Source organism: Exophiala spinifera (genome assembly GCF_000836115.1).
Source record: "Exophiala spinifera strain CBS 89968 unplaced genomic scaffold supercont1.2, whole genome shotgun sequence".
In the NCBI taxonomy this organism is placed as follows: Eukaryota; Fungi; Ascomycota; class Eurotiomycetes; order Chaetothyriales; family Herpotrichiellaceae; genus Exophiala; species Exophiala spinifera.
This window is the reverse complement of record NW_015622514.1, coordinates 698,035-710,404: the sequence shown is the minus strand read 5'-3', so window position 1 is coordinate 710,404 and position 12,370 is coordinate 698,035. Positions and strand designations below refer to the sequence as shown.

Here is a 12,370-nt window from a genome sequence, read left to right as displayed (position 1 = left end):
ATTATTCCTCATCTACCGTCAAGGACAAAAGTTGCAGACAATATCGCCATCTCTTGCGCTCCCACAGCTAGACTCTGCTTGTGCCGCTACGGTTCAATGCCTGATGCTCTCTTGGCTGCTGCTGGCCGGCTGCGGTTTACTGCCAGTGGCTCTGCGAGCGCCAATTTGTCTCGCAAACCCATTGCAACAATGGACCAATACACTCGTGGAAATGAGCTGGAGGTACGGCATGACCTGCAAACTGCATCGAACTGTGGTTGCATTGTCGATTCTGATAGCGTGGGTACCCTCCCCGAATCCAAAAACACAATGTCTGCATACGCAGGTGAAGAAAGATGTGTGCTGATAAAGTGCCCAACCATCTATAGCATCTCAATGTGTGCGCTTTCCTTCTTTGACGAGGCCGATCGCCGACAGAAGAACCGCTTCCTGAGGTTCTTCTGCTGCTCCCGCCGAACAACGACACCACAAGAGCAGGGAAGCAAACAACGGATTGAGACGTCAGTTTCCAGTATCGAGTTCGACAAGGACGAGCGCATCTTCATGGTCCCGGAGGCTCGACCGTCACACTTCGAGCGTGAACAATGGCTACAGCGCAGGAACAGCTTGTCTTCTCAGAGAGCCATCCACCCCCACAGACACCATTACTACGACCCTCGGACGAGGTACGTGGTGTACAGCTATGCGCCTAGCGCACGGTATTCGAGCACTCTGCGCTCCGTGTCAGAGGGACATTGTCTCGGTCTGAGCGATCGGAATTCATCATTCACATCTTCCGAATCCTCAGGATCGCTTGCTCGCTCGGCACGACTCCCACCCGCAGCAATATCCTCGAGCCACCGATCGAGCAGTAGTCTTGAGAAGCCTGGTTCTGGGAGCCGCAATGGCGTCGTGGGCGGAGGTGTAGCAGCAGGAGGAGGAGTTATACCGCCTGTCCATGATGTCCCTTCACTGCCAGCCCCACCGCCTCCAATGTGGTCTCCAGCACTGCAGCATGCGCCGCTCAGTTCGGATCCCACGATCCAAGCATTGAGTACCGGAACGCAGCTGTCTCATCCAAGGTCATCGCCCGCACTGCTCGAGACGCCATCTGAGTCTTCTCCTTGTCCTTCTTCTGCCTCTTCAGCCTCTTCAACGTTGGCTCCTATCTCAGGCCCCCTGATCCAGACGAGCGGTATTGATGTGAAGACCAAAGCAAAGCGTCAAGAAAATCGACCGGAGACTGGCGTTCTCGCACAACAAAAGAACCACCGACCACCAACACCACCGCAAACAACACAGGGCCCTGTGTCTACAGTACCTCCAACCTCTCCTCCGCCCCCGCCTCCTCTCACCATACCACCACCACCACCACCAGTAGTAACGCCTGATAGGAAGTCGCCTCCCTCTGTCGCGTTGCCGCCTTTACCCACACGCTCGCCAGGCCATAATATCTCCCCATTCAAAGGGACTCGAGGTGGTGGTGGCGGTGGCGGTGGTACTCGTTCTCGCCCCGCCTCGACGTCGCCATCGCGAACCAACACCACTACTGCACCTTCACCGAATAGTCTCCGTCGCCCGTCACCACTCAGGTCCGTACACAGACAGTACTATGCCCCTCAGCAGTATCAAAGGTATGTGCCCGGGGGTGCTGTCAATACCCACGGCAGCGGTATGAGTGGTACCAGGCGCTACGCCAGTGGTCAAGGGTACGGGTATGGGTCTGGATACGGATACGTGAACGGATCTTCCGCCACCGCTCCAGTTCTGAACTCCGCTTTGAGTGTGAGCATGTACTCTGCCAGTTCGTACGGGACGGACCGATCACGATCAACGAGTCTAGGAGGAGGAGGTATTGGTGGGAGGAAATGAGAGAGAATTGTGATAGGGAGATGAAGAACGAGAAACGAAGACCAAAGATGAATGGAAAACGGATGGGAGATTAAGCTCAGATGAATTGGGAAACACTCTATTTGTAAAATGCGCCCTCGTTGTCGAGGTAAAGTAATTGCCTTCATCAATCGAAAGACACACATGCAAGTGTCTAATTGCGACTTCGCACTGCAGACACACTCCACATTACCGGGGGACTAGTTTTAATTCCACTATACAGGTGGTCTAGGCTGGCTATGTATACACTATGTACATTCTGCGTACCCCGTACTGTCGTCTGTCCCTTATCGTGTTCGTTCAGGAAAGGGGGCGAGGCCGCTTTACTCAGGCGCATTTGGCTGCTTTCGGCGAAAGAAAAAGGCGCTGAGAGTCACTTCTCTAAGTGTGTCCTAAGCGGTCAAAACATCCTACCTTTCGTCGCGCAAGCGCTTATCAGGAGTGGATGTCTAGTCTCGTTCCGCACCAATGTCCGCGCCCGTGTTGAGATATCAAGTCAGCCTTGCTCAGCCTCGCCGTATGCGGTCACGGGGCCAGAGTCTGCTGTCGCCTGGGTGTTCCTGCGACCTTCAGTGGAAGTTGCGATGTCTAAACAAATCCGCGAGGTGAGGTAAGGCTGCTGACCTAATGTAGACGACAGCGACGCTGGTAGAGGCCAAGAACGCGACGTTCAACACCTGGTAGGCTGATGGCAAAAATGGACTCATTATGTATGAAGCATGAAGTACAATGAGTGCAAGGGCTTTACCAACATTCGGTATTTTCAGCTTGGGTAGATTGGGGGAACCGTGCCTTGGCTCACTCAAAGATTGAGAGAACTTTCGACCTGCCAAGAGGGGCTGAAGACAATACGAGGCTGATGCCGCCGAACCCCTGCTCGGGCCTCGTGTTGATCGCTTTTACTTTCACGCCGGTTCCCCCCCCCCCCCCCCCCCCCCCGGTGACAGCCAACCCAAGAGAGTTGGCAAGCCCGGCTTCAAAATGAGGCTGGGCTGCCACCCATGAGCTGAAATCCTCCTCGACCGCTCTTCATGAAAGGTCACTTCACCTCCAAAATATCCCTCCAGCACGGCTGAATTGCCTGTGTCGAGAGAAATCGCCCACCTCGAAGATGGATCCGGCGAACCCTTCCAACTCGAATGTTATAGATCCGATGACCCATCCCATCTCGCCTGGAAACACTGGAATTCAGGAATTGCGACGAACCGTCGGAGAGATCCGCACCATTCTCCCCGGCGAACTGGACAAATCATGTCCCATCGTCTTAGGTAAACGGACCAGCTCTCCCGATCTGCTGAAAACAGAGAGGGGAAGAAGGAGTACATGTAGCTGACACAGACAATTTCTCCGTAGTTCCCGGATTCAGCGGATGGAGCCAACCCTTCCTGGGCACGGTCAATTATTTCGGCGGCTTTGAGGACTTGCCCTTGATCCTGTCCAACGCAGGCTACATTGTCATTGTGGTCCGCATTGGTCCCCTTTCAACCAACAGAGAGCGGGCGTGTGAAGTCTTTGCGCAGCTCCGCAAGATCAATTCGAGCGCTTCGGGGAGGAAAGGCCTGCCCAGGTTCCCGGCTGAGGAAAGATTCACGGAGCTAACTTGAAGAACAGGGGGTATGATCTGCCCGGCACGTCACCTGCGACGTTAATACCCGTCGATTACGGCACGACAAATTCTTCACCACACCAGAATTTGGTGGCTGCGGCGCAAATCTGGCAAGCAGTCGTCTACGCGAGTGACAGCAATCCCTTGCCAGGCACGTGGAAATGGAGTGATACGAACAAGGTCAACTTCATATGTCATTCTCAGGGGGGTACGACAATACGGTACCTGATCGAGCTGTTATCTGGATCGAAAGGTCCGGATCTGCCGCAATTTGAAGGCACGGATCGCCAGGACTGGGTCAAATCCGTGGTCACGTTGGGCTCTCCCCACAAAGGCACAACCATAACAAGTGTTGTGAATGTAAAGTTACAATTCCGGCTCCCGGTGTGCGCAAGTGCTGATTCCCCGGGGCGCAGGACTTCCTCCCTTTGGACGGCCTGGACCCGCTCATTGACTTCGTCACCTCGTGCTCATTCAACCCGCGCAGTGAAAGAATCTATGATCTGTGCCTGGATCACTGGGAATTCTCTCGCCGACCGGATGAGACCTATCAGGCCATGCGTGACAGAATTGCCCCGGATGTCAGAACCTGGTGGACCGGACGCTCCAACGGCCTCAACGACAACAGTCTCCGCGGCGCGGAAGCCCTTGAGACATTCGCTCCAACCGCCTCGAATCAGATCTATTACTTCACCATGTCCTTCTGCGCGACCCAGCCATTCCCACAAGCCAATCTGACTCCGCAGGACATCAACGAGTTCTTGGACATGTTCCACTTCCACCAGGTCTGGAATCCCTTTGGCCTTTTGGGCCACTTTTTTAGCCCGGTTCAGGCGTTTCTGTCTTGGGTGACAGTCCTGCCTGCGCTGTATGCGACACTCACGTGGCTGACCGACGTTGCCAACCGGCATCTTGCACAGCTGGGATATTTCTCCCAGATCCCCCGACCTGGCTCTCAAATTCCTCGGAGTGATATTCTCCCACTCATGGCATTCCCGGCCTACTCAATGGCAGGACGAAGGATAGACGAGAACGCATATCCACGCATTCCCTCCGGCGAGTTCCAGCCGAATGATGGAATCGTGAACACGCGGTCGATGGACGGTCCGGTGGCGGGACCGGTGGATAATGGATTTTTCCCCACGGCGCTGCGAGCGCCGGGCAACACTGTCAAGGGAAAATATTGGCACCTGGGGAAGAACTCGACCATCGACCATGCGGATGAGATTGGAGTGTTCACAGACCGTCGGACGGTAAGCAATATAAGCCCCTGAGTTTTGGCTCCTTGGAGTCGGTCGGCTGGGTGAGTGGATGGTGGCTAACAATAACACAGAATGCTGAGATCCAGGTCATGTACCTCTTGTTCGCGGAGCTGGGTGCCCGTATTCGCTAGAGCTGCAGGAGGTTCTCTCTCCCTTTGCATATCACCCCTTCCAGATAGTCTCCATTGGAATATAGCGTATTGGCTCCGCAGAAATGAATCATTTTCAATGTTAAGCTGAAGATTCTGACATGTCGCAAGAGTTGGCCGGCCCTGTTGCAGAGCTGAGCTCCTCGATTTCTCGTCCCAACGCCTCAGAATTTTCATCGCCGCTCAGGCCATCGGTCGCAAACGAGCGCCGTGGGTTATTGTACCTGCGGTCGGTGGCCAGCGCTGTAAAGCCGGCCTGAATGAGGACCGGAGGCGCGGATTCGGTATGTGTCAGCGTGGTCGGGGTTCCTCCCAGGGGCGAGTGTCGGCGGCTGCTCGAGGAGCTGGGGGGTGCGGGATACCGACGGCGAGCCTTCGGGGTCGAGCCACTCGCTCAAGAGCTCTTGTCCAACCTCGCTTCCGCCGCGGTTTCGGTGGTATTGGTCTTGGTAGAAGTTGGGGATGCCGGTGGCTCTCAAGTCGCCCTCGGTCTGCCGCACGACTTGGCTCATCCACTCGGCGAGTCTCTCGGCCTTCATTCGCCTGTCCGGGTCGATTTCCAAGAGTTCTTGGATGGCTCCTATGACGCGTTGGAAGACCCTCATTTCAACGCAGTGCTCTTTCGCAAGCTCACGGAGCACTTGGTCAACGGCTGGTTTCAGTTTAGACGGCCTACCTCTTCCTCGTCCGGCTACCTTATACCAGAACATGTCATTCAGATTGTCCGAATCATATCCAGGGAAGCTTTCCCTCGCCGTGGAGAATCCGGCCTCGTTGCCATCCTGGTAGAACCCAAATGACCATAGCAGCAACTCCAGGAAGACGCAATCGAGGGCCCACAGATCAATGGGTTGAGACACACCGGCACGCTTCTTTTCGGTCTCAGGGGACCAGTACGCTCGCTTCCCCAATGCTCTCGGGTCTCTCTCTGACGCGTCTTTCCCCTTGGCATCTTTCAGAATCCCCTACCCAAAGTCGGTGATCTTAAGAATAGGGTGTTGCCGCTCATCCTTCTCGAACACCAGAATATTCTCCGGCTTAATATCATTGTGCCGGCCCCATTTATTATCCTGCTCCAGGAGTGAATTGGTCTGTGTAGGCTTCTTGAAGTGGTGCACGTGCTCGATTGCCTTCGCCAGACCCTTTAGCTGATTCAGAAACTAGATGACGAAGATTGGTCAATGGCGAACGTTACGTGTCGTTGATATACTTCCGCAGACTGCTCTTGGCCTTATCGTAGAGGATGTAATGCACCTCGTTCTACGTCCGTGTCATTATGTGCCCGACAAGATAATCGTCAGGGAAGTTAGCGAATTCTTCCAGCATTACTCTCTCGCGTTAGAACGGCTCAAATTACGAGAACTCCTTGACGGCGAATTCACAGCCTGGATCCTGCGGCGCGTAAATTAGCCAAGAGGTTTTCAGATATAGACAAGGGCACGTACACCAGAGACATAATGATGAGATCGATCTACCGTGACCTTATACACCTTTCCAACAGTACCTTCATTTTCGCCCAGCCTATAAATGGTCGGGCGATCTGCCTCGTTCTTTTCTCCGGTGTGGAACAGCGGTAAAACGTTATCTTCGTTCAGGTCGCGGTGCTGACAGTCGCGGTTGTTATCCTGGACAAAGAATCTCGGCAGACATGCGATGATGTCCTTCGTATGGGTGCCACAGTCCTGATTACATGAACCGCTGGTGTTGTGCTTGGGGTGGTTGCTGGGATCATCAGAGCAACAGTGAACGTCGACACGATGTCGGAGGAATTCCATATCGATGTGCAGGAAAAAGCAGATGGCGAATAGCTTAGCGGCCTCGTCGATGATTTGGTTGACAAATCCCCCCTACCCCCTCCCAGGCAGCGCCTTCCAGTTGAAGGTTCGTGTCCTCGTCGACAATTTGCGCCACCATATCCAGGGAAAGAAAGACGTCGAGATCACACCGGGGAATGTACTGAAATCCCATGAAATTGACCTTGAGCTTCCTTTTCATCTCCATCATGATCATGTCTGCGTACGACTGATGGCCGGATTTCTGCAATTTGACAAAGCCGTAATCCCAATATACCTCGAGAGAGAAGGGCTGAGACGGATAACTTGGATATGAAGCCGCAGATGTGGACGATTGCATTTTTGGGCTCAGCACCTCCATGTCATCGAGGATTGCGTAATGCCCGTAGACATGGAGACCCGGTGGCCCTTTGACCCTGGAGGAGCCATGTCTGCGGTACATCTGCTCCGATTCGAGATCGTATGATTTCTGGACCTTCTCCAAGATCTTGGTGGGAATGAGCACTTCATAGTTTTCAGGCACGGTCCAATCGAAATTGTCCAGTTTGATATCATCCACGAAAATCGGATGTTCGACGAAAGTGAAAAACACCGTGACACTGATAGTCTTGGGAAAGAGAGACGCCTGAGGGTCCGGTGCGTCGATAATAGAATACGGATTCCGTTGGCGAGGGTTCGACGAGGATCGGGACTTACTTGTTCTTGGAATCGTGAGAGGCGACAGCAAATCCATCAGGCTTGGTTGTTGGAGACGGCCACTGACGTTTGCTTGGATAGCGTGATCGACAAAAATCAAGGTTGCGCTCCGCGTCGGGGGGTGGAGATTGAACTCGAAATTCCCGTCCTCGCGTTGAATCTGTCGCCATTGCTGGTGAGTCTCATTAGCTAAGCCCGTCTATGAGACTATATCTTCGTCTTCTGATGATGTACTGCTCAAAGGAGATACAGAGTGCATGGCATCTCCAAGGCGTTTCTTCATGTTCTTGTTCTGCAGATTGCTTGCCAATGGATGGCGGGTTTTGGTCTCTTGCGGCGTAGTGGGCAGCTGCTCCTGCCAGAGGACGCTGTGGTATTGGTGTTGAAGAGCCCGATGGTTCACCGGCTGCATGAGTTCGACCTGCCACCCCATTGACGAATTCTTCTGGATGATGGGCACGAGAGTTGGGGATGTCATCTGTGGGCGGTGCGAGCGGTGGCCGGGCCGGATCGGCCTCCTCGAGGGGTCCGGCTTGGCCAGCTTACGCGCTCTTGAGCATCTTCGCATGGCCCATTTTGCTATGTCTCTCTGAGATGGTCTTCACGTGGGTGGATCAGCCGTCGATCGTATTTGCGAGCTGGGTCGCAGGCAGATCCAGGCCGATGACGAATCTGCTGATTGGGCCAGATACGATGGACGGGCGCTCTATAAGACGTGATGGCAGCAAAAGAGATTCGTCTGAATTGTGAACACACACCAAATTTTACTAGCCTTGGAAAGCAGACTTAGAAATTCGTGAGCTTGTGAAAGGAGGAGAAACAAGACTCTCAGTTGTCGGCCCAAAGTAAATCTTAGGTGAAGTCGGTCGAATACAGGCAACGAGACGGGATATAGGACGCGGTTTGAGGTAATTTTGTGAAAGGTCAGTAAACGTCCTCCCGCTCTCGCTCTCCCTCCAGAAGAGTATCAGGAAGCCCGTAGAAATCGTCCCTGCACGTCCTCGAGGCGGCGTAGCTGGAATAGGCCCTTCAAAGTTACCCGCCTTTTCAAAGGAGTTACGATTCCCTGATTGTTTCTGGAGTGGACTGTTCCTGGTCCCGTGAAGTCACACGAATCCTAGACCATTCCAGGGCTATCGTGCCCTTGCCCTTCTTGCCGCTTCTAACAGTTCTTGCCGCTTGAAGGTTCTTGACTAGGTATGTACATTCCTGTGATAATCTAACCACATTGAGAGTTGGTTTGTTGTCTTAAAACAACGCGAACCAAATGTCAGTGTCTATTAAGCCGCTCTGGTCTAAAGTTCTATACCTAACGGTAATTGTCGAGGCTCGGACGCAGCTACGCTTTGCCCATTCTGTGCCACACCTCCGCGGAGCACGCCAGAGGACAGAATACAACAACCCGAGATGCAATATTTGATAATCTGCTTCGCATCAGGCAAGACCCTTCGAGCACTCTACATGGAATTTCGCTGGTCTCCTGACCGGTTTCTTCTCCGACAATGACACAATGAACGGGATTCCTGTACGGATTAGGCACACCCCTCAAACGAGGTTCCAGACTGGACTTCGCTTACACTCCACGCCGTATCCTGGAAGGCATGTTGGGCTGATCTCCCAATAGTTCCCACACCGATAGCGTCCCAGAGATTCTGGCCTACTATAGAAAATTATGCCTCAGGCCACCTTCGCAGGTTAGACGGAACAAAACTTGTCCCCAAGAACTTGCTTCTAGCAATCCTGCAGTCGGAATCCAAGGATGATATTAGATACCAAGATCTCAAGCGTTTTACCATGTTACGGCACCGTTACTACTCGGCTCAGGCCCATATTGGCGTCAATTGTAAGTAAGAGCGGAGAAGCTTTTTTTTGGCGAGAGGCATCTTCTGAGAGTTGAAGCGACTTTTCGATAGCAGGCATCATTGACATCCCCTGTCATCTTAGAGTTGACAATGCTGACTACTATCCTCCACTTTTGATCAGCTTACTACTGGAATTCCTTCCCTTACCAAATTTCTGTTGTTAATCCTATGACCGTTGATATTCTGGCAGAGTTGCGTAATTCCTGAAGTCTCTCTGATTCGCCGATCGAAGAGCTGACACGGCATGAATTGGCCCATGTCAGGCCCGAGGAAATATAAGCATTCCTTTTGTTTTAGTTGATGCTTAAATAACGAGTACTGCACAGTACCCATATATTATTATGTCTTTCTCGTACTTCGACAAAAAGCCTTCCATTTTCTTATCGATTTGCAATAATTGCTCGGGGAGTATGGATGAAAATATCCCCTTGATTGCGGACGTTGTTGTCGCTGGAGGTAGGTTTTCATCAGCCCCCTTTATTGAGCCCCGGCACCACTCACCGTAACACTGACCTTGAAAACTGTTAGGAGGTACTACTGGCCTCATTGTTGCGGCTCGACTCGCAAAGGCGGACCCTCACCTCTCCATCGTCGTGCTTGAATCAGGTATCAACATTCGTGATAACCCGTCGATCGTAAATCCGGCTGTCTATATCTCCAATATTTTGCCGGGATCTAAAACCGCAACATTCTACAAGTCAAAATGCAGTGAGTCACTAGCGGGAAGAGAGCTGGTGATTCCTACGGGCGGCTGTCTTGGAGGCGGAAGTGCGATCAACTTTATGGTGTACTCACGGCCCCAGATGATTGATTTTGACGACTGGAGATCTGAGGGTTGGAGCGGAAAGGACATGGTTCCGTTCCTGAAGACGGTATGTCTGCGTCGACGAGCATGTATAACTACGGCGCAATGCTGACCTTAGTCCGGCTTTCTGGTCAGTATGAGAGTTTCCAGGATGAGGCTCCTGAGATCGATAAGTCGTTGCACGGATACGGCGGCGAGTTCTCCATATCTCCTGGAACAAACGCTCAAACTATTTTTCAGGAAGATTATTTCCAAGCTTGCAGACAGATTGGGCTTCCACAAGTGCCCGATGTACAAGACTTGAAGACTTCAAATGCTGTCGGGGTGAGTAGATATTCATTGTCCTGTGTTCTAGGTAATCAGCGGGCTGATTACCGAGCAAGCGGTGGAACATGTGGATAGATCAGAAGACCGGCCGGAGACAGGACGTGGCCCATCAGCTTCTCTACCCGCTCTTAGACACGCACGAAACTGTACTTCGGGTGTTTACTCAAGTCAGCGTCGTGCGAGTCTTGTTCAATGAGCAGAAAAGGGCCGTAGGTGTCGAGTACGTCCGTGTCGGACCTGGTGCTCCAGCAATATCCTCGGTTGTTAGGGCTACAAAACTCGTTGTCCTCGCTGGAGGGACATTCGGCACTCCGTAAATTCTGCAACGCTCTGGAGTTGGCGATGCACATCGGCTTTCGAAACTCGGCACTGATGTCGTCTCCAATCTACCTGGCGTCGGTCAGAACTATCAAGATCACCACGTGATATTCTACCCATATAAATCCACCGCTGGTCCCTCCGAGACAATAGATGGAATCATCAGCGGGCGCCTTACTCTTGAATCAGCACTGGAGCAGAAGGAAGCGCAGCCCAGTCGTTACGTTCTGGGCTGGAACGGTCTAGACTGTGTTGGCAAGATCCGACCCTCTACCGGTGACGAAGACCTTCTGGGGCCGGAACTCAGGGAGCTCTGGGAGAGCGATTATCGGCTTCGCCCGACGCGCCCACTGATGTTGATGTCTTCCCTAGCAGCATTCGTCGGAGATCACTCTGGTGTTCCCACTGGTCAACACTTCAGTCTTGGACCCTACACGCCGTACCCTTACTCACGCGGCTCAATACATATCACCGGCCAGACAGTTTTAGATCCGCCAGACTTTGAATGCGGTTTTTTGAACCATCCAGCTGATGTCCAGAAGCTTGTATGGGGATACAAGAAGCAGAGGGAAATTGCACGGCGCATGACACATTATCGCGGCGCCCTGGAAATTGGACACCCAGTCTTCCCTGAAAAGTCCAAGGCCGGCTTCGATTTTGTCGACAACCAAGACCGGGAGCGGGGGATTTATGCGCCAATTGAATACTCTGCAGAAGACGACCAAGCGATTGAGCTATTCATCAGGCAGAACGTCAGCACTGCATGGCATAGTATGGGAACATGTGCCATGAAGAACAAAGGGGAAGGTGGGGTCCTCGACCCTCGATTGAATGTCTTCGGAGTCCAGGGACTGAAGGTTGTGGGTAAGTGCTCACTTATGATCGGATTGCTCGGGATCTAATGAAACTTTGCACAGATTTGTCTATTTGCCCGTCTAACGTTTCCGCCAATACGTATGCGACTGCGCTGGCGGTAGGCCATAAGGCTGCCTCTATCATTGCGGAGGAACTGGGTGTGCCGTATTCCGTCTAGGCTAAGCGGCCTTTCGTCGCCTACTTGACATGTCGTTACGCTCTGGTAAAATAAGCCACATTTCGTCAACTGGGCTATTTGTTGAAGATGAATAGCCAGTTTGCACAACCCACACTCACTAACTCAAAATATACTCTACATTCAACCTCCATTACATATTGCGACTGGGACTAAAATGCGCTGCCAACAACATTCTAAATCTACGGTTTGAATTCTAAGTGGATCCCCCTATTGAACAAGCTGTTATGCTTCTTCTTGGGGAGTCATCCCTAATTCGACGGGCCATCTGTTGGCAAGGGTCTGAAATGTTTTGGAATCAATTCATGACATACTCCGTATTGGTCCTGAAATAAGGAGGCGCTATGTTGTGGGTTTCCGCATGCAGACGGAAAAAAGAAGCAGTTCTCGTCATCAAGAATTAGTGGCTCTCTAGACTACATACGGAAATATAGAGCGAGCAAATGCTAGCTTGATGATCAAAGCAGAAAAGACAATCCCTAGCTTCGACGACAAAGAAAATCCAATCCCATGGCGACGCCATCATCATCAAGATGGCTGTTCTGAGTTCAAAGATCTCGCTTCTTTTACGAAACTAAAGCGCCGACTCGCTTACGGGGGTAGTCGACGGCGTCAACAGGCCTAGAGGGCCA

General features: G+C 52.4%; 4 protein-coding genes across 4 annotated transcripts; 3 read left to right on the top strand and 1 right to left on the bottom strand.

Annotated features, from left to right (window-relative positions):
• Positions 1 to 96: 96 nt before the first annotated feature.
• On the top strand, positions 97 to 1,851 carry PV08_02538 (uncharacterized protein; the record flags this gene model as incomplete). Its single annotated transcript, XM_016376896.1, has 1 exon — positions 97 to 1,851. One exon carries the CDS (start codon positions 97 to 99, stop codon positions 1,849 to 1,851), a length of 1,755 nt encoding a protein of 584 aa, XP_016238466.1.
• A 1,129-nt stretch (positions 1,852 to 2,980) lies between these two features.
• On the top strand, positions 2,981 to 4,868 carry PV08_02537 (uncharacterized protein; the record flags this gene model as incomplete). Its single annotated transcript, XM_016376895.1, has 5 exons — positions 2,981 to 3,137; positions 3,223 to 3,436; positions 3,481 to 3,835; positions 3,892 to 4,728; positions 4,809 to 4,868. The coding sequence occupies 5 exons, from the start codon at positions 2,981 to 2,983 to the stop codon at positions 4,866 to 4,868; spliced, it is 1,623 nt and encodes a 540-aa protein (XP_016238465.1).
• Positions 4,869 to 5,101: 233 nt separating this feature from the next.
• PV08_02536 (uncharacterized protein) lies at positions 5,102 to 7,853 on the bottom strand (the record flags this gene model as incomplete). Its single annotated transcript, XM_016376894.1, has 3 exons — positions 5,102 to 5,851; positions 6,738 to 7,547; positions 7,626 to 7,853. The coding sequence occupies 3 exons, from the start codon at positions 7,851 to 7,853 to the stop codon at positions 5,102 to 5,104; spliced, it is 1,788 nt and encodes a 595-aa protein (XP_016238464.1).
• Positions 7,854 to 9,647: 1,794 nt separating this feature from the next.
• On the top strand, positions 9,648 to 11,720 carry PV08_02535 (uncharacterized protein; the record flags this gene model as incomplete). The annotated part of the gene is made up of 6 exons (XM_016376893.1): positions 9,648 to 9,693; positions 9,766 to 10,109; positions 10,178 to 10,366; positions 10,426 to 10,682; positions 10,854 to 11,551; positions 11,605 to 11,720. The coding sequence occupies 6 exons, from the start codon at positions 9,648 to 9,650 to the stop codon at positions 11,718 to 11,720; spliced, it is 1,650 nt and encodes a 549-aa protein (XP_016238463.1).
• Between the last annotated feature and the right edge of the window lie 650 nt (positions 11,721 to 12,370).